This window comes from Delphinus delphis, chromosome X (assembly GCF_949987515.2).
Source record: "Delphinus delphis chromosome X, mDelDel1.2, whole genome shotgun sequence".
Taxonomy (NCBI): domain Eukaryota; kingdom Metazoa; phylum Chordata; class Mammalia; order Artiodactyla; family Delphinidae; genus Delphinus; species Delphinus delphis.
The window spans coordinates 3,551,436-3,573,068 of NC_082704.1; the positions used below are offsets into that span (position 1 = coordinate 3,551,436).

At 54.3% G+C, this 21,633-nt stretch overlaps 1 protein-coding gene across 1 annotated transcript in view; it reads right to left on the bottom strand.

Moving 5' to 3' along the window:
• Positions 1-7,408: 7,408 nt before the first annotated feature.
• MAMLD1 (mastermind like domain containing 1) overlaps positions 7,409-21,633 on the bottom strand; it is a 116,056-nt gene continuing 101,831 nt past the window's right edge. The window contains exons 4-5 of the mRNA XM_060002920.1: positions 10,618-10,702; positions 7,409-9,625 (exon numbers count right to left, since the gene is read on the bottom strand). Of these exons, the coding sequence (XP_059858903.1) occupies positions 8,490-9,625; positions 10,618-10,702 (1,221 nt within the window). The 3' untranslated portion in view covers positions 7,409-8,489. The remainder of the gene's footprint in view (positions 9,626-10,617; positions 10,703-21,633) is intronic.

The following is a 21,633-nucleotide window of genomic DNA, read 5'->3' on the forward strand; positions in this document are numbered from 1 at the left end:
TGGTAGGAATGTAAATTGATACAGCCACTACGGAGAACAGTATAGAGGTTCCTTAAAAAACTACAAATAGAACTACCATACGACACAGCAATCCCTCTACTGGGCATATACCCTGAGAAAACCATAATTCAAAAAGAGTCATGTACCAAAATGTTCATTGCAGCTCTGTTTACAATAGCCAGGACATGGAGGCAACCTAAGTATCAATCAACAGATGAATGGATAAAGAAGATGTGGCACATATATAAAATGGAATATTACTCAGCCATAAAACGAAATGAAATTGAGTTATTTATAGTGAGGTGGATGGCCCTAGAGTCTGTCCTACAGAGTGAGGTAAGTCAGAAAGAGAAAAACAAATACTGTATGCTAGCACATATATATGGAATCTAAAAAAGAGAAAAAAAGGAAAAAAGAAAAAAAATGGTCATGAAGAACCTAGGGGCAAGACGGGAATAAAGACACAGACCTACTAGAGAATGGACTTGAGGATATGGGGAGGGGGAAGGGTAAGCTGGGACAAAGTGAGAGAGTGGCATGGACATATATACACTACCAAACGTAAAATAGATAGCTAGTGGGAAGCCGCCGCATGGCACAGCGAGATCAGCTCGGTGCTTTGTGACCACCTAGAGGGGTAGGATAGGGAGGGTGGGAGGGAGGGAGATGCAAGAGGGAAGAGATATGGGGACATATGTTTATGTATAACTGATTCACTTTATTATAAAGCAGAAACTAACACACCATTGTAAAGCAATTAGACTCCAATAAAGATGTTAAAAAAAAAAGATTCTTTGGCAAAATCCTGCATCTTGTTGCTAGTTGTTCATTCCTCATTGCTTTCAATTCCTAGAAAGCATCTTTGCAAGGCAACATGGACATTCACACCTGTATCCAATCTGATCTCTAGCCTATATCCTTTCCTCTATCCCAATAATTGCCAAACTGTGCCCACAAAAGTTGCATGAGTTTGTCCTCCACTCCTGAGTGGAGGAGAGAGAACACCTGTGTACCCAGGCCCCAGCTTCACCGACTATTATTTGTTGTGACGTTTGAGGTGATTCTGATAGAAAGGGCTTGACAGAGCATCATTGGTGTTATTGGCCTTCCTTTCATTACAGGGAGGTTTAGCATCCTCTCTGTATTCACTGGCAATTTCCGTCTCTTCTGTTAACTGACTACTTGTGTCGTGTCCTTTGCTCATTTCCTCCTCCTTGGGCAGTTAGTCTTTCTCTTAGTGATTTGAAAGAGCTCTATTTTAATTTTTTATGTAGTACATACAAAAGAATAAATGCTTATCAAGGTAAATACTTTAACTAAGAAGATGAAGATAGAAACATTTAAAAAGTACAGTGAAAAAAATATTGACAGACATAGAAAACAAACTTATGGCTACCAAAGGGGAAAGGTGGGGGGGAGGGATACATTAGGAGATTGGGATTGACATATACACACTACTACATATAAAAGAGATAACCAGCGAGGACCTACTGCGTAGCACAGGGAACTCTACTCAATATCTTTTAATAACCTATAAGGGAAAAGAATCTGAAAATGGATACATATATAGCATAACTGAATCATCTTGCTGTACACCTGAAACTAATACATTGTAAATCAACTATATTTCAATAAAAATTAAAAAAAAAATAAAACTACAGACTGTAGGAAAACCAAACTTCTTCTTCCTTCTCCCAAATGCAAACTTGGTCTCTATGGCCTTTTTCTTCCACCTCAAATTGCTAGATTTGTATTTAAAAAGCACCCTTGGGCTTCCCTGGTGGCACAGTGGTTGAGAGTCCGCCTGCCGATGCAGGGGACACGGGTTCACGCCCTGGTCCGGGAGAATCCCACATGCTGCGGAGCGGCTGGACCCATGAGCTATGGCCGCTGAGCCTGCGCGTCCGGAGCCTGTGCTCCGCAACGGGAGAGGCCACAACAGTGAGAGGCCCGCGTACCGCAAAAAAACAAACAAACAAAAAACAAACCAAACAAACAAAAAGCACCCTTGTACTTTTAAAAATTATTTTCCCCCAATATTTGATTATGAAATTTATAAGTCATCAGAAAAGTTCGAAGAAATGTATATTGAATCCTTATAGACCCACCTCCTAGATTCTAAGATTAACACATTTTTCTACTTGCTTGATCACTCTGTCTCTCTACCCATCCCTCTATCCATCCATCAAGCATCTTTTTTTATGTGTTTCGAAGTCAGTTGCAGACATGAGTATACTTCACCCCTAAGCACTCTAGCAGATCATTAACTAGAGTTCAATATTTAAGATTTTTCTATTTTAGGCAAAATGTACTTAACAACAAGATATCCTGATCTGCAGTGAACCATTCTCTGAGTTACACGCGTGTAACCCACATCCTTAGCAAGACAGAGAATTGACCATCACTCCAGAAAATTCCCTTGTGCCCCTTTTCAGTCAACCCCCATACTTGTTCTGTTTTTTTTTTTTTTTACCACAGATGACTTTTGTCTATTTTGCCACTTTATATAAATGGAATCATACAGTACGTGTGTTTTTGTGTCTGGCTTCTTTCTGGCAGCATAACGCGTTTGACACGTGGCCGAGGAGTAGCCCTCTGTGTTGATGCTGGTATTGCATCGCATGGATACACTGGAGTTGGTTTACCCCTTCTCCTATTGATAGACACCTGTTTGCAGGTTTTGGTTACTGTGAATCAAAGTGTCATGAATTCTCGTAGTTGTCTTTTTGGAGACAATCTACTACTTTTATTTGTAAGTATTGAGTAAATCACCCTTTGTCTGTCATGTGTTCCAAATCTTTGTTTTCTAAATTTGTCATTTATCTTCTGACTTTCATGGTGTGTTTTTCTGTATGCAAGTTTCAAAATTCTATGTGGGCAATTTTATCAGTCTTTTCCTTTATGGCTTCTGGATTTCATGTCACGATAGGAGAAGGTTGATCGACCCTGATATTATAAAAATACCCACCCTCGTTTCCTTATAGTGCTTTTCTGGGTTCTTTTTTCTATTTTAATCTTCAAATCGTCTGAATTTATCTTGATGTCAGGAGTGAGGTAGAAGACACAGACTTATTGTGCAGATGGCCAGTCAGTTTTTCCAGCACTGTGTATTTGAAACGCCACCTTGCTCATTGTCTTAATTCCCATTATGCTTTTTATCTATTTCCTTTCCACTGACTCATCTGTCTTTTCCTGTGTCAGGGCCACGTTGTTTTAAATACAGTAGCTTCACGATACATTTTAATATCTGGTAGTGCTAGAACCCTTTCTTGAGTCTTCTTTTTAGAAGTTTCCTGGCTATTCTTGTCTTGTTGACCCACCGGATGAGTCACCTTGAATCATTTTGTCATGTTCCAGAAATTAACCCTGCTGGGATTTTTACTGTGATCACAGAGATTTTGCAGATGGATGTGGGGGAGAAATCCCATCTTCCCAGGATACAGAGGGGTGAGGGAAAGACAAACATCGAGGATGACTCCCAGGTCTGGACTTGGAGACCAAGTGGATTTGGGTCCCTTAGCAGGGTATGATGACTGCTTTCCACTGACCAGGAGGATGCCCAGGCTTGCAGGCATGATGAGGAGTTCAGCTTAGACCTCCAGAACTGGAGATGTCCAGGGGGAGTCCTCATGGAGAAGGAGGCCTTCCACACTGGCTGCCCTCATTCTTTCTGGAGTCCATCCTCCACATGGGTACAGGAGTGACCCAAGACTTCCCTTGAGGAATCGAGACAGCCTCCAGGGCCCTGCCCTCCTCCACACCGCCCCCCCCTTCCCCCCCCCCCCCCCCCCCCCCCCCCCCCCCCCCGGCCCGATCTTGCTCACTGGACCCACCCACCGACTTCTTTTCCCTTCCTCCCTGCATTTGTACGTGCTTTTTCCTCTTCCCGGAATATCCCTGCCCGAGCTCTTTGCATGGCTTGCTCCCTCCCATCCTTTCATCTCAGCTCAAATTTCACTCCCTGAGAGTTGTCTTTCCCAAGTGTCCCCACCAGCGCCACCACACTGGGGTCTCTTACTCTCTGCCCCTTTTGTGTTTCCTTTGTAGACCTTAATGCAACTTGTTATTATTTTCTTTGTTAATGTGTCAATCATCTGTCCCCCTGTCAACTTGGCTTGGCCATATGGGCCAGTTATTTAATCAAATACTGATCTGCTGCTGTGAAGGTATTCTGCAGATGGGGTTAACAGCTATAGTCACGTAAGGTGAGGGAGACTGCCCTGAATAATCTGGGTGGGCCTCAGCCCATCAGCTGAAAGGCCTTAAGGGCAAAACTGAGGTTTCCTCGAGGAAGAGAAAATTCTGTCTGTGGACCGCAGTGTCAACTCCTGCCTGAGTTTCCAGCCTGCTCTTCCTGATAGCTTGTCCTGTGGATTTCAGACCCCAGACTGGGATTTACACCACCGGCGCCCCTGGTTCTCCGGCCTCAGGAATGACACTCCCGGCTTTCCTGGGGCGCCGGCTTGCAGATGGCAGATCGTGTGGCTGTGGAGAACACACACCCACACACACACCCCTCCCCCGCCACCCCCATCTCCCCCGGTTCTGTTTCTGTGCATGACCTTGACAGACGCACCCCATGGTGTACTCCATGAGGCTGGGACCATGTCTGTGTACCTCCCGGTGCCTGGCGCAAGCATGCTTGTTGCATCACGGAATGGCCACACACTGGAGAAGCCAACAGCACGTGCTTTTCCCGAACCTCGTGTCCACTGCCAGATCCCCTGACTTTCTAGGCTGAAGGGGGACAGATGATAAACAGACCTCCAGGGGCCTGAGCCTGCTCTAAGGGAGGACGGAGGCTCCGGGGGTCTCACACACCTCCCTGGGGACTTCTGGCCTTTACCCCGGGGGCTGGCCTCAGAGTTGGGGAGCGGGGTGATGGGACAGGGTGCGTAGTCACCAGCCTCCCAGCTGGTGACTGCGGGTCTTTGTGGGGAGGCCTCAGGTCCCACCCGCAAGCCCCTCCCAGCCCTCCCAGTGAAGGGCCTGAGCAGGCCAGGGCCTGGGAGGGGTTCCCATCAAGGCTGCTGTCTGATGCAGGCTGAAGGTGAACCCTCTTGGTGGGGAGCATCCGGCAGCCTCCAAACTCTTTCACTTTTTCTTCAAGGGGCCTAGAAGTCTTCAGCCCAACGTGCAGACCGGTCCAGCAGCGATCCCCTGGGGACTGAAACTTAGGGCCCTGCCCAGACATACGATGCTCTTTGTGGCTGGACCATCAAGATGCTGAGATGCTGGGATGCTGGATGCGGGCTCAGGGACCTGCTCGTCTCCCAGGAGAAGGAACTGGAAAATAGGGAGAGAGGGAGAAGCCCTAGTTGGGTGAGAGGAAGCTACAGAAGGAGCAGCATCCCCTTACAGAGCGACAGGAGAGGATGGACCTCAGAGGGGAAGAAGCGTCCCAGGGGACTGTGGCTCCCAGGAGCCCGGGGGCAGTCCTGTTCTGGAAGGAGGGAGAGTCCTATGCTGCTAAAGGGGCAAGTCCACTGAGAACTGAGAAGCTTCCGTTGGGTTTAGGCCTGGAGGGAGTTGGTCCTTTGGCCAGTGTCCTCGGGGAGGAGCCACATGGCTCTGGGCTGAGGAGTGAGTGCACGGAGTGGCAGCAGGGCGTTAGAGCTGGAGCTGGCTGGCCTGAGGCAGTGAGGACCCTTCTCACGTAGCCCAGGTCAAAGCCCCTGGGAAGAATCCAGGAGAGGAGAGGCTGACGGTGCAGGGGGTGCAGGAGAGAGGCAGAACGGTGGGGGCTGGCATCTCTGGGCAGAGCAGCCTGGGGCGACCAGGGGGTAGTGAGGCCAGGCTGGGGTCAGGTAGCAGGAAGTGCTGGGCGTGGGTGCTGCCCACACTGGCTCAGCCTTGAGGTCACCACGTGGTTGAGGTGAGAAGTGAACCCTCTGGGAATGGGAGGCGGGACAGTTCAGCAGGCCAAGCTCAGCTTTTATTTCGGGACTCTGAGGGCTGGCAGAGCTGAGTGGGGACAGCTGTGGCTCCCGAAGCCCCGTGGCAGGCTGAGGAGGCCCCGCTTCACGGGCTGGCTTTCAACACCCTCACTGGCTGGCTGTGAACAACAGTCTCTGGGCAGGTGGGTCCGACCCTTCCTGCCCCTGGGCCCGCTGAGGAGAAGGGACAGGAGGGGTGGGGCGCTTGTCAACACTGGGGGAACAGAGGTCGAGCCCGAGACACAGAGTCGTGATTGGCGCTGAGGGACGCCCGCGGGACGTATCCCTTCCCCAGACCTAAGAGGAACGCTCTGCAGGAAGCAGGAGGGGCCTTGTGAGCAGGTGGGCCAATTGCCCGGGCTTTGGGGCCATGACTGTTTCCACCACCCCTCTGGCCCACGGACTACGGAGGCCTGCTTCCCCCTGTGGATCTCTGCCCTCAGTCACAGCCACTGAGAGTGGCGCGTGGCGGCATCTCCTTAGAGCATTTCAGGCTCTGCTGGACAGGACAGGACAGGCCTGCCTCAGTGTACCTGGCTTCCTCAGCCCCCAAAGTTCCAAAAGGTGTTGGAACATTTTGTACCTTGAGGATGAGGATATACACTCTCCCTGCCTGTTAGGGGATTAAATGTGTGTATTCAATCTGGCCCACCCCTGATCCCAGCTGGTGCTTCAGCTGCGCTCTTACAGCACACGGTGTGTGTGTGTGTTTTCGTGCAGTTTAAATTGGTAACAGCCTGCAGCCAAGATGCTGCCTGCAACTGCTGGCGGGGAGGGCGGGGAGAGGAGGAGGCCGAGCGGGGATTGGGTAGCAGGTCGGGGCGGGGCTCCAGGGGCGGGGCTCCTGGAGCTCGACGGGCCGACGGGCCGGGACGACGGCACAGCCGCTGCATCCCGTCCGCTCAGCACCCCGCGCCGCTGAGCTCTGCCCGCTCCAGTGCTAAGGACGAACGGGGCTGGCCTTAGCGTAGACTCTGGGGGAGGGCCAGGGGACGAGGAGGCGGGAAGACCCTTCTCTCCCGGGACCACGCCTTCACCAGGCTCTTCCTGACTCTCTCTGTGAAGTGATGGACAACCTCCAGCCGCCCTATGTGGGTCCCCCTTACGTGGGAGGAGCTGGATCTTTAGTTGGGCCTGTCACCCTCTCAGTGGAAAGAGGATGGTGGTGGGAGAGTCTAGATTCTCCGCGCAAGCCTCCCCCTGCCCCCTGCCCCCAGCGCAGAGTCACCTTAGCGGCTCCCCTGTTTCGTCCTCTGTAGAAGGAGGCGTTCGAGTCAGAAATGATGTGCTTCTATGCTGTGACGTGAAAGGATCGCGGCTCACGCTACACAAACTTCTCACCCCTCTCCCCTCGGCGGCCAAGCATCCCGAGACAGGGAGTGGCCTCAGAAAGGCCCGAAGACACTAGCGGGCTTAGCTGACAGGGGTTTGTACATACTGAAGAGAAATGAACACATAGAGGCACTTTTCTCCTGGTTGTTTATTACAGTACGAAGAAAAAACGCACTGGTTGGAAACAGACGCCAGATTTCAAATGTAGAGGCGAAATACGAGGCGGCAATTAAAATGTGATTACACAGAGTCTGGACACTGAGAAGAGTTTACAGGACAGTGGGTGTGGGTTTTCTATAACAGACACTTAAATATACATGACGATAATTGCAGATAGAAACCATCAAAGACAAAGCCCGAATCAACAATTAATGTTTACAGACCCATTTTCCCCCAGACCACAGAGCCTTACATCAAAACAAATACCGAAAGGCTTTAAACCGGGAACATCTCACCTCCATCCCGCAAGGTGCTGCTGGAGTAGTGCCAACCGTCTGAGGGATAAAGGGAGGAGACTCAAGATCCTCAGACGGTGCCCAGCTCACACATTACCTCCTTGCTTCTCCCAAATCCACAGAACTCTCCGGCCTCCGGGCAAATAATTCCTCTGAGGGGCACTTAACGATCAAACGGCTTGTGCTGTAATATGCTCGTCAGGAAGGAGCTAGCAGAGACTGAAAGGTTTGCGAAAGAGGTTAAGAACCACACAGGGCGACAGAAGTTTTAGTGGAAATGGAAATACATGGCCAAGTGAGTTTCGATTTGGTATTTGTCAGTTTGCACAACACCTCTTGATCACATCCACCACTGCATCTAAAGCGTATGTGACTCCACCACCTGGTTGATAAGGTATGGCTGGAGTGAGCGACACAGTCTGCGTATTTGCAACAATGTAGAATAAACATAGACAATGCATAATGGACACAGCTCTACTGAAAGGAAAGCCGTCACTTTATTTACAAAGTCACAAAACGAAGTATAAATACTTCTGTCGTGAATGTTTAGGAAAACCATTTACAAAATGTTCAGATATGTACAGGTAGCTTGAAAAATCACCAGCTTTCCATTTCGTCACAGGTAGCGAGAGGGGTGGGCGTGGGCTGACGCCCCTCAAATCGTAATGAGGCAACAAGCGTGTGGCTACGTGGGACCAGCTGCGAATTTGCTGTGGACTCACACCGCTCCCCGGAGTGATGGCCCCGTGGAGGTTTCTCTGGGCATTTAAAGCTCGCCAACATTCTGGGGGATGTGGCCAGCCTGCTCAGGGATGTGGCCGGCACTCTGGGCTGCGGCAGTCTGGGCAGCAGCGTGCTGTTCTAGAATGTCATCGATCAGCCTCAGGTTGCACACCCAGTCTTCATCTGGGCTCACGCCGGGGCCTTTCAAGAGAGCTTCGATGAAATCCACCTCAGTGCAGTCAGGGGGTGAAATGAGATCGTTCAGTGAGGCCTGGGGCAACAAGGCATAGGGTGGCAACTCAGGGGGGCTCCCCACGCTGTTGAAGGGACCAGGGGACGGGCTGGCAGCGACAGTGGAGGCGGCGGCGGCGGTGGCAGCCACATAGCTTGGTGGCTCGATGCCCTGGATGGGACTCACGGGCCTGAAGCTGGCCATGCCTTGCTGGAGGGACTTGGTGGCGTGCGGCACAGGCACGGGACCCCGCAGCGGGCTCTGTCTGAGGCTCTGGTGGCCCAGCAGGCTGAAGCTGGGGTTGGCGGGGGCAGCGCCCACCTTCTGGCTGGGTCTGCCTCCCGGGGCCACCTGACTGGGGGACACAACTGCCTGTTGTGATGGAAACACTGGGGCTCCCTGGGGGACCCTCACGGGGGCCTTGGCAAAGAGGGAGTTGCTATGGAAATGCTGCTGGACGCCATGGGCTGCTTGCCTCGGGGGTGGCCCCCTCAACACCGCGGTGCTCACAGCTGCTGCTGCTGCTGCCACCCAGGCAGCGTTGTGGAGCACGGTGGGCACTCTCGGCACGCAGGGCTGTCTGAGCTGGTGGGGACTCAGGGGCTGGCTGCCCAGGGGGCTGGGACAGAAGCCGGGCAGGGGCACTCCCGTGGGGGCGGCCTTGGGAATCCGCGTGCGCCGGCAGGTGGACCCGAGGCTGCCCGCGGGGTTGTGGCTCAAGCGCAAGGGTGTGGGAAACGGGGGGCTGGAGCTGAAAGTCCCGTGCTGCTTGCCTGGACTTGGTGACATCAGGCCCACGCCCTCCCGGCTCTGGTGCCTGGCGGGCGGGACCATTCCTGGGCTCAGAGTGCTCTGGAGGAGCGCAGCTCCGGGTGGCATCATGGGTTGGTTGGGTGGGGAGCTTGCCTTGGTCCGGCTACACTTGGAGGTGACTTGATCTTGGACGGCTACAGAAAGAGAGAAGTGGGGGTCAGTTCCAAAGGCATCTTCAACTTGGGCCGCAGCTGCTGGCGGGGAGCCACCGGCCCAGCACTGACCTCTCACCTTCCGCCCTGGGCTCTTCCCGAGCATCTCCTGCTCCCCTGGTTCCTCCACCCTCAGCCCGGACTGCAGTTCTTGGGGGAAGCCCTCCTAGACCCCCTGGGTCTGTGCTCATGGCTCCCCCTCCACCCAAGAGCAGATCATGTTGGACTGAAAATGCCAGTAGTTTGTAAGCTCCATGAAGCCAGGGTCTGGGTCTACTTTTCTACTCAGTATCCGTACGCAGGCCTGGCACCGCCCACCCCCTGAAGGATGCCCAGTCCTTGACACTGGCCTTTCTGGAACTTGTCCGTCCTGTCCCTGCGGCTGAAGTGTGCCTGACATGCCACTCCAGCCTGGACAGGTGGGACATTCAGCTGGTATCAGACCCAAAGGAACACGGGGTTTTGCAAGAGAATGCAGGAGCAATGGGCCATTGCTGGCCACTGGGCTACAGTGAAGCTGCTGAACACCTGTTGGAGGGCAAGCAGCTTCCCCCAAACCCCAGGCAAGAATACCCTTGGCCTGGTCCAATGTCACTATTGGCTGGGGAGGACTGCTTAACGCATGTTTCCCCTGCTAGTCCGGCAGAGACCGTGTCTGGTTTTTGGCTAACAGCTGTATCTGCGGCCAGTCAGTGTTGATTACAGTCCTAGATGCCCTGGGTGAATCAATCTCTTGAATCAAACAGCGATTGCAGAGTCATTAAGACTGAGCGTTTCACTGGGACTCTACTTAAGCTTTCCACGTGACGGATCCAACCAGGCTGCCCTGGAAGTGCCTTGCAGACCTCCTCTCTTTCCCTCAGTGCTTTTCAGAAACATCTCAGTAACTGTTTCTGCTGGAATGAATCCTCCCCCAACCTCACACACACTCCCCCTGGCCCGCCCTTTCGAGAACATCGAGTTTAAGTGCTTACCTTGAAATTGACTCATCTGTTGGGCGAGATATGCACTCCGCTGTTCAGGGATCATTGCCATAAGACCTGATTTCTGCTTCTCTTGCTAAATGGAAGATGAGAAAGAAGTGTCAGATTAGGGCTACCAAGAAATACTAGCCTTGGGATCTCTGTGTGGGGACTCAGGACTTGGCTTTGGTGTAGCAGAAAGCATGAGTGAATACACCAACACACACTCGCATGCATGCCCCACCCTCCCAAGCAAAACTCCGCAGGTATAAATAAAAGTAGGATTCTGCACCTGGGTTAAAAAACCAACTGCGACAGCGTAGGATAGGGCGGGAGACACAGAGCTTAACAGCAAGAGCACGGAGAAGAAAGATTTAGGCATTCTGGACATCCTTCTGCTCAGGATGGGGCAGCAGTGAGATGTGGTCACCAAAAGAGCAAATGTGACATTAGGCTGCATTAGTAGAAGCAGAGTATGTAGAAGGAGGCAGGTGACAGTCCTACACTACTCTGCCTTGGCCAGACCACGTCTACGGTGCTGACAAGAGTTTGGGCATGCCAGCCTCAGGGAGACCCAGACAAACTGGCCGCACTCGGAGGACACTAAGTGATGGAGGTAGGGCTTGGACTCCCAACCACGAGGGCAAAGAATGGCTGAGCGAACCAGGGATGTCGGGGCTGTCATGGGGAAAGGGCCAAGGCTTGTTCCAGGTGGTCCTGGCACGAAGGGCGCGATGATCACATGATCAGATGGACGCACTGGCCGACGCCCGGAGTAGCCACTCAGTCCCAGCTTCCCTTCGCTTGCCTGATTGGCCGCACATGGGCGATGGGAACGGGCTCCCGGTCTCCATCCGCAAGCTGGGTGGGCAGGGGGAGGAGCCACGTTCCACGGCTGCAGTCCCAGCCCTGAGGCTGGGAGCCGCTAAGGGGACAGCCGCGAGCCAGCCAGCTGAGGGCCGGGAGAAGGCACAACTGGCCCCAAGCCCCTCAGCCGTTCGGCGCCAGGCTGTGACTGGGCCCCAGGTCTGCTTCCCAGTCCAGTGCTCACCCGCTGCCGCCTCTGTCCCCTTCTCAAGGAGTCTGCTTCCTCGTGCGCCACCAAGCAAGGCAGCTCTGTCGGGAGCACGCCTCCCTGAGTTTACTTTCGGAACTGCGTCCCCCGCCCCCCAGATGCCAGAAGACTTGACCCGACAACACAGGCTGCCCGGGGCCTGCTTCTCTGCACTCGGAGGGCCGGCGCTTGGGAGAGAGCCCGGCGCCCGGGCCTGTCGGGCAGTTCTCGGCCTCGGTTCCTGCCAAGGCAGAGAGGACAAACACGTGGCAGTGGGCGGACCACACCACAAGCGATGTCAGCTTCCCACCCTCAGCCTGCTTCCTGTCCGAGCTCTTGCCCCCCTTCCCCCGGGGCTGCTGGGAGGTGGGTGCCAGGGATGTCGCTCTTCAGCCCTGGAGCTGCCGTCTTCCTGCTAAAGCGTGGGGTGGGGAGACAGGACCTCAGGAGCACAGGGGTCGCATGACCACCCAAGGCCACCCCATCGGGAACTGGGGGAGCTGGGGGAGCCCTGTGCTCTGCCTGAGCTGCTCAGGGTGGGCAGGCCTTTCTGAAGGCAGCCCTCTCACCTCTGTTCTTGCCATCGAACCTCCCACCAGCCCTAGGAGATCTGGGTAGAAGACCTATGGTCCCAGCTTACTGACGTGACAACTGAGGCTCACAGAGGGTAAGTGACTTGCTCAAGGTGACACGGCTGGGGAAGTGCAGCGTCTCCTAACTGCAGATCCACTGCTTCTGCTTCCCCAGCCCGCTGCTTCCAGGAACCGGCTCCTGTGCCCTGCTGTCTATACCAGCCCTAACTCCATCCCCACCAGCTGCTCCATTAGGTGCATCAAATAACAGAAAGTTGTACGGAGTGGGGGAAGGGCAGGTGGAGGCTACAGAGTGCCACGAAAGACAAAGCAGGGGACAGGCAGAAGAGTCCAAAGGGAGGGAGGTAGAGAGGAAAGACGCCCCCGGGGCCTGGGAAACCAAAGTGAAGGCGAGGCTGGGGCAGAGGTCAGAGTGGAGGAAGTGGGCAGTGTCTGCCAGATGAAAGGGAGTGCTTCTCGAACGGTCCACAGTTACAGGGACAACGGGATGCTGGCCGGCGTTCATCCAAGGAAGCAGAGAAACCCAGAGGATCCAGAGTTTAAGCGCGAGTCTGCGGAGCGGCACGGCTACAGAAGCTGCCGAGTCCGAAGGGCACGGCCGACGCCGGCCTGGGGTGTCGCCGTCAAGCAGGGCTCTCTTCACGCTGCTGGGGCATCGGGGGGGGGGGGGGGGGGGCACCGCCAGCCCTCTGCTCCCGGCCTGTCCTGTTGTCCCTGGCAGAGCAGCCAGAGCATTCTCTCCAGGCCTCCCGAGGAGGCTGCTTCCTTTGTTTTGCAGACAGAGGCCCCCATCCTTTGTTCTGAATCAATGTGCTCCAAAGATAAGCCCCAAGAAAACAGTTGTTGCCTTTTGACACTGACAATTAGAATCGTTGGAAAATGGAGAAAACAGGAAATGACAAATGTTTTCAGTGACCAGGAGGAAGCAGCGGCTGAAAGGGGCTGCTTAGTGATGGACGCACTGAAGGATGGCCCAGGCAACCTGTGGCTTTCCACCACCGTGGTCGTGGAGGAGCTCACCCAAGGCCTGCCTTTCCTAGGGCTGTGGTCGGCTGTCACGGAGCTGGGTGCTGCTGTACCGGGTGACGCCGGCGGGGCGGCGTCGGGTGGGCCTGTGTGAGCCTAGGTGTGCTTCCCCACGTGGTCCCCGGAAGGATGTCTCCCCAGGAACGAGGGCCCTGGCTCCTCCTCCCACCTGGCCAAGGGGCCACCTTCACAGACAGGCCTCAGCCAGGATGGTGATCCAGGAAGTCCCGGGGCTGCCTTTCGAGGAACTTCCTGCCGATGCACCAGGAAGCTCTGGGGGCTCACCTGAGGGCTAGCGTTCACCTGCGGGTGCTATAGGCACAGGCAGGACAGACGGGCAAAGGGCCGGCCCGAACCCCAACACAGCAGAGAGCCCAACACTGGGCCCTCCCGGGGAGGCCAGGCCGCCCTATGGGCCTCACGCTTTGGCCACGACAGGAGGATGTCTCCTGTGAGCCCCAGAGCACGCACCTGACGCGTCCTCTCCCCACTGCAGGCCGAGAACAGTCTCATTACTGATTCAACCACTTCATGAGACCCAGGGACGCTCTAACTGGATGGGGATGAGGCAGAGGCAGATGCGCGCACAGGGTTCCTGCGTCTTGGGCAGATTCGGCCTGAAGTTACTTGCCCCACGATCCCCAAGAGGAGAGCATTCTGACTGGGGAGGGGATCCAAGGGAACAGCTCTGGGGGAATGCGGGGATGGACGTGAAGCCTTATTTTGTGCAGCAGAGTTAAGAGAGGGAAGGAGGGGGGAGGGAGAGAGATGGGATGACAGAGAAGGGAGAGAGTGAGGGGAGGGGGAGAGGGAGATAGAGAGGAGGAAGAGGAGGAGAAAGGGGGAGGAGGGGGAGGGGGGAGGGGAGGAGGGGGAGGGGAGGAGGGGGAGGGGAGGAGGGGAGGTGGAGGGGAGGGGAGGGGGAGGGGAGGGGAGGAGGGGAGGGGGAGGGGAGGGGGAGGGGAGGGGGAGGGGAGGAGGGGAGGGGGAGGAGGGGCAGAGGGAGGGTTTTTCTTTTTCCAGCACCAGGCAGCTCCTTGCTCCCTTCCCAGTAGACAAGGCCCTGGGTGCCCCACGCAGAGCCAGCCTGCCACAGCAGAAGCCACTCGCCTCTGTGTTAAAGGGTCAAAGGTTAGCGAGCTCCAGTGTGTGGGTGGGTTGGTTGGTTTCCTCCTCCAATAGGAAAAGCACCTTCTTTTGTGGTTTTGGGAAGGCAGATTTGGAAACAACTCACCCACTCTTGTGACTTTTCCTTTGAAATGACGGGAAGACAGCGTTCTGCATGGAGATCTGAATTCTAGGGACTCCCACACGCCTGTGGATGGGGACTCCTCAGACCCGAAGCCCTGTTTGAGGGGGCGTGGATGCTCTTAGGCTAAAACTCTCCTCAGGTGTCCTTCAGAAACGGGCTGCCCACAGCGAATGGCAGGCCAGCTTCAGTGTTTCCTAACCCCCGCTCCTAACTCTCTGAGCCCGTGACTCAGTTTCTCCAGAGTGCCTCCACATGGGAGTGCTGAGTGGGTCATCAGGCCGCCACTCTTCCCTGCGGACCTCAGAGGCCAAGGCCAGGGCAGGGGGAGGGGCGGCCACACACCTGCCCTTTCCTCGGGCCTCTGCTCAATGCCTTTCCCTGCCCGGAGGGCAGCCTCCCTGACTCCGGGTGGGAAGATATAGGGTTTACCTGGCAGCCCGGTGAGCCCCTCTGTCAGTCAGCTGATGGGCATTTCTCACGGGTCTACCATGGGCCAGGCTCTGTCACAGGCATGGGGTGGCACTGTGTGTCTCTACTCTCATGAAGCTTACAACGGAGGGGGCAACTGACAAGACGCAAGCAATCAGTCACAGAAAGTCATTGCCAATGGTGGCGCATCTACTAAAGAGAACACGACAGAGTGACGGGACGGGGAGTTGGGCGGCACGGCAGAAACCCAGGCGCAGGCCGTGGGGCCCTCAGGGCACATGGGAACGTGCCACACCCGGACGCCGGGCGCCAGTGGCCTGCTGAGGTCTTTCTTTGACCCTTGGGGCCTCTGGAGCAGGAGACAGGGACCACCCGCACTGTCATGATGCTGCCCTTGGGTTTGAACCGATCTGAAGCTGCCACCGGGCACTTCACAAAATCAACGCCATCGAAAACGACTTTTCTCTTTTCCATTTTCTGCCTTTGCAGTTGACCTCCAGCTGTACGAACTCTCTCCTGACTCCACCTCCATCTCGGCGGTTTCAGGGCTGCCTGGTCCCGGAAGGGCTGGGTCTACGTGCTAGGATTGATCTGGCCGCAAAGGAAACAAATGTCTTTGCAGCTCGCCTTTCTTCTTCCCCTGGGGAGCCTGCATCCTCCGTCTCACACTGTGTCTGGTCTTCCTGAGTCATGGCTGAGCTGGAGGTCCTGTCCCTCAAAGCCCCCCGAGGTGGGCCCAACTTCCAAAGCTTCGTAGGGAAGATCTGAGGGCCAAGCCTCCGCCCGCCCCCCACCTCCAGTGCAGGGTGGAAGGCCTGGCTTGGCTTTGAAGAGAGATAATAAGATGGGGAAATGAATTCTCTCGAGGCAAGCTAGCTTGGATCGCTCATTTTTTGCGTTTTGGGGACAGGGAAAAACAGGTCAGACCAGGGTGGAACTCAGAGACATCCTGAGTGGACGATGCCCCAGTCCATTTTGTTAATTCTGTTTCCCTGGCAGCTTTGTACTGGACAAGCCGGAGAGCACCGTGAGAGCACACAGAGAAAAGGGGGAAAAAAAAGAGAGAGAAAAATCGATAGCCCTTGAATGGAAAGCACTGCTTGTTCTTGCGGGCCGAGGCAGGTGGGATGGGGAGAGCGAGGCCTCACGTACCGAAGCAGCATTTCCATTAAAGGCCAGAATCCCGGAGGTCCTTTCAGCCGGATGAGCATCTTCCGATCACTATCACTCAGCCAATGCTCATTTCTCTAGCTTTCTCTGCAGAGAGGCCTGACATCCCGTACACACTGATATTTCACGCGCCAGAACAACAACTCCACGAGCCCAGTGAAATTCTCTGCAAAGGCCCGCTCCGGCTGGCGTCCACCATCTTTCTCTCATGCCCACTAACGTGACTCCTTAGGGCAAGTCAAGGCATTTCTTTGAGAATCTGGGCTTCCTTCTGCCTGCCCTCCCCCGGGGCTACCAGTCCTCCAGTGGGGCGATCCAACTTCCCACTTCTTGGGGTGCGTGAGTCCCAGGTGGGGTCAAAGAACACCTCGGGGTGCGGAGTCCACAGCAGACCGCTGGAGGGAGAGGCAGTTCCCGAGCGCCCACCGGCTATGGAGCAGGCAGGCACGGGGTCGGGGCGGACGTGGGGGGTGGGATTCGGAGGTGCAGAAGCGCAGCCCCTGTGCCCCACGGACTCACAGCCTGGCCGCAGGGACAGACAGGCAGGGAATGAACTGGGGTGCTGGAAGGCCAACAGCCGGGAGGGAGCAACTGCGCCCAGGGCGATCACCACTCAGTGCCCCGAAGATGAGGCTGCGATGCCGGAGCAGTCTGCTTGCCTGGGTGGTCTCTCTGCTAGAAATCCCTCCTAGGTGAACAGAGCTTTACGGGCCGGGCTGTCACCTCCTCTCTGCCTCCCAACAACCGTGTGCGGCAGGCGGGCAGGCTGAGCAGGGGACCGTGCCCAGCTGACAGATGAGGAAAGCGAGGCTGGGGGAGTGACTTACCGACAGCGTCGCAGCTAGGCAGCGGTGGAGCGGGCACCTGCCTCCAGGCCTTCGGATCCCAGCCGCCCCAGGGCGCTGCCTCTGAGGTGCTGTACGAGGAGGTGACTCGGGCCAGCTCCTGAGCAAAGGAGCTGCCGGGCAGGAAGGACTCACTCCCCAGGGCCTGGCAGGATGGGGGCTGTCGCCCGAGGCTGACCTGGGGGGGCCTGGCTTCCCCAAGCTTGCAGGCTTTGTCTACATGAGTCTACAACAACCATTGAAGAGTCCATCAGCGGCGTGGCCACGACATGCCTCTGAATGCTCCTGTCACTGCCCTGACCGCCTAGCGGGGTCGTCTGGGTGCTCGGTGAGACACACCAAGTGGTCTGGGCCAACCAAACCCAACAGCTTTGTGGTCTTGGTTGTCTTGGGTCACAGACTCCTTTGAGAATCGGCTAAGAGCTATGGTCTCTCTCCACAGAAAAAGCACTTACGCTGGTGTCTCCCCCTTCCCAGCCCACCGACATCTTACGTATAATCTCAGGGGTTTTCTGGACCACTTACTACCCATCCGTGGGTCTCAGTTAAGGAGCCTCTGCCTCCATCAGTCACTGTCTTGTTGGAAATGGGAGTCAAGCTACGTCATCAGCAATGACCTTGACCAATCCCGATCCCTCCCCACGCCCCTCCCCCCCCAGAGCACACCATTCTAAACTGGTGTGTAGGTACGTGTGTGTAGACACATGCTGAGGAATCTGCAAAACCAAATGGTGAGTGCAAAACCAAGCAGTCATGTGGAAACCTCACAGCAGCCCAGCCCTGAGCGGCAGCCCTCACTGCACTTCACCTTGCCGGGGCCCCCACGTTTCAGGACTTGCGTGTGAGTGGCCCCTCCCCTTTCCGTCATATTTTAGAAGGCAGGGATTTCACCCGAATTGAACATCTGACCCAATTCTTTCAGCCAAAGGCAATTAAAAACCCTCACACTTGATATCCACGTCACAGGAAGCCTCAAGACTCCAAGGAGCTGCCGAGACGGCTCTGACATCCTGCAGAGCGCAGCGAGCGCTCGGCCACAGGGGTGCCCAAGAGGACCAGGGGGAGCCTGCCTTGAGGAGAAGGTCTTTCTACGTGAAGCAGCCTCTTCGTTGTCGTGCTTTTAACACCTGAGCTCTGAGTGATCACCTGTGTCTATCAAACAGCCCAGTCGAAAGGGAAATATTTATCCTCCGAATCTAAACAGTCGGAGTCAATTCAATTCATGACAATAAACACGACTAAGCGCCTACCGTGGGCAAGCCTCTGTGACGGATGACAGGCCAGTAGATATTTGGATGCCGTAGTTGAATTAACGATAAAAACTGCCACCACTGAATTTATCGAGCGTTTGCTACGTACCAGGCACTAACCCAAGTGCTTTCAATACTCAGTCTCACTCAACACTTGCAACAGCTGTATATGAGGCAGGAACGATTACTGTCCTTATTTTACAGAGGAGGACACTGAGGCCCAGAGAAGTTAAGGAAGTTGCCCAAAGTCACACAGCTAGTTAGTAGCAGGGGAGGATGCAAATCCAGGTTTGCCTGGTTCCCAGGTCCACATGAAGTCTGGCACGGTGTGTGCATGTGTGTGATTAGCTTGTCATATGGAAAACAGGCTTTGAAATGTAGAAACTGTTCAAGTGTGTCATTAAGAAAAGTACAGGCCGGATTTTACAAGGGATCTCCAGGCAAAATTTTAAGAACACGTTATGAATACTCAAAGATGGGATTAGGAAGAAAACCTAACTGCTTGGAGAGCTTTAGAGATGACACCCCTCTCCCCAGAGAAAAACAAAACCAAAAAACCACGTGAAATGCGCTTAGCAAGTGAACTCACTGCACGTGGGAAGGAAAACTTTCTTTGCCATTCTGACGATAAGCCAACTACAGAGGGCCCGGCGCCCCTCCCCTTGGGCTGGTGCATTCGTGCAGAGCTGAGCTCACTGGCCACCTGAAGCTTCGCTTAGTCAAGCTCCAATTTGTCCTTGGACCAAGGTCATCTCTACAATGGACTATTCTTTGTGCCTGCATTCCTAGCGCCTTGATAATTCAAGACACTATTTTATAGCCATGTAGGAGTTTTTACGATCCCGATATGCAACTATTCCTAGAGGTCTGATTCCTTGCCCACCCCGTGACGACACAGACTGAAAGCAATGAGTGGGGCTTATTTGTAGGGAACTGAAGCATTTTAAGCTTTTGCTCAGGAATCCCTGGTAGCTTCATGTGACTTGTAGGATATTAGTGACGGGTCAGGAAGCAAGAACCCCCATCAGCATGAACATACGCTCACAGCGCCTCGGTAGTTCATCAGGCAGAAAAAACCCTGCAGATGGTACATGGAAATTACCAGCAGCAGAAGATGCCCCGACGGTGCGGGCAGTTCTGTTTCGGCGGCAGCTGGGAACGGGGCTGCAGCCACCCATTCAAGTGGAGCAGAATGGGAGCAGGCGCTTCGCGGACCGGTGTAATCCTTGGTTAAAAAAAGAAAAGAAATAAACTAGATGAGATTCAGTCTTGACTCTGACCGACAAGGAGCTTTGTAGCTGACGCTCGTGTGTCTTCTCTGTTTTATTTACTTTGGAAAAGAAACTGCTGTTACACGCCCTGTTAAGTGGGAGGTCCAGCTTCCAAAGAAAAAGTGGTTGGCACTTTTCAATGCCTAGAGGTTTCCACACATAAGGTAAACCCACCTCTGTCTTTGGAATCACTGAAAATCTCAGAAAAGCAAAGCCAGTCCATGATTGGTGGGCACGATTACTACCTCTCGGACTGGCCGGCTCCGCGTGATTCCAAATTTCAGATGATCAGACCCTGGGATGGATAGTGCCCGATGCTGGTGCCCGATTTCACGGAGCTCACCCCCACTGGGCTTCCCGTGATCGCTAGAGAACTTGCTGGAACGAGGTTGTCCCTGGGTCCCTCTAATGGCTTGCAGCCACTTAGAGCCCCAAGCACGTCCTGCTAAACTTTGCAATTAGGGCTCTTTGTTCCTTGGCCTCCTGCCTTCTTGGCAGGCAGGTTTCCTGTCCCATGGTGTCAGGTACACTACCCCGCAGTCATACCCATGTCCTTGGAGTTCCCCAGACAGGCTGCCGCCCGCGTTCAGTCCCCTGTGATCGCGCTCCTTGCTTCGGTAGCCCAGAGAGCCCTTTCTCCAAGTTTCCCGTCTGGAACCCTGCATGTCCTTGGAGATCCACCCTGGGAATTCTGCCTCTCCTTTGGTCCAGCTCCTCTGGCTGACTGAACATCCTTGTCGGGCCAAGTCTTAATCATCTTTAAATCCCTCTGGTGCCCAGACAGTGCCTGGCACAGGCAGAGGGTTCAGCAAATATTTGGAAAATTCAACTGACTGTATCTGTTATGAGCTTGGCACGATATCCCAGGCGCTCGGGATATGCTAGTCCAGTGAGCACTGTGCTGGCTTCTTTTAGGGATGAACGTTAATGATAAAAGTGAGCCTTGACCCTCATTTTAAACACATTTACTCATCTCTTTTCAAGCCCATCAGTAGAACAGAGATCATCACACCGTGGAAATAACGTCAGCTAGCATTTACCGCACTAACCGTGCACACACACATACATTTGAGACTGTCCCCAGTTTACAAGACGAGGAAGTGGAGATAGCTTTACCAGGACACACGCAGGAGAGTGGGTACAGACCTGGACCTGATTAACAGAGTGACTAAACCCAAGCAACTGCTGGGTTTGGGAGAAGAGGCTCCTTCTCTGCGCACGGAGAGAAGCAGTCGGTGTCCTTCATCTACACTGGAGTGACCACGCTGTTGGCTATTCTGTGACCTCACCGTAGAGCAAATGGGCTGCGGTGTAAGGCGCTCAGATTATGACTAACCTGCACAGACACTCAGACGCTTTGCAAGAAGCGGGTACCTGCTCTGGCTTTATCAGTTATTGACCGGATTCGATCTCGGTCCAGTCTTCGCCGTGGAGGTCGGAAGGAAATACACGCGCGTTCACAAGGTCACAGTTGTGTACTGTAATTCCACTGGCTTCTGGGAGCTCGTTGATGTCTAGACAACAAATCCTGCTTCACTCCTCCTTTGCTTTACTAACCGTGTAACAGAGGCGAGCAGAGAGAGCCCACAAGAAGGAACTGGAGACTTGGTGCGTGTGCCAGAGACTCTCGGAGGCCAAGGTCACTCACGGCTGGGCTGACTTCAGAAGCCAGCCCCAGCTGTTCAAGCCACGAGTGAGATGAACACGCTAGGGTACTAAATGCTAGGCAGAGAGCTCAAAGAGGGCAAGGCAGAGCTGCGGAAGAAGCTGGGTCTCTGGGCAAATGCATGAATGTGCAGACTTGTCAAACAGAGGTGACAGGAGACGACTTCGTAAATGTGAAGTCATGCTTTGGGAAACCAGGGAAGTGTAATGTGAGTCAGACTTCTTGGCCTCTTACTTGCCATTACACTACTTGGCCAAATGCAAATGCGATTTCAATATATCGCAAGCATGCATCTATTAATAACACTAGGAAAAAGCTATACAACTCAAGCCTGAGATTTTGTAAGAAACAGAATCGTAGAAGCTCAACAGAGCAGCACAGTCCCACAGAACCTTGAGATGATGCTGAGTCATCCTCCCAGAAAGAACAGAATGCTCTATACCTGCGCTGTCCAATACGGTAGCCACTGACC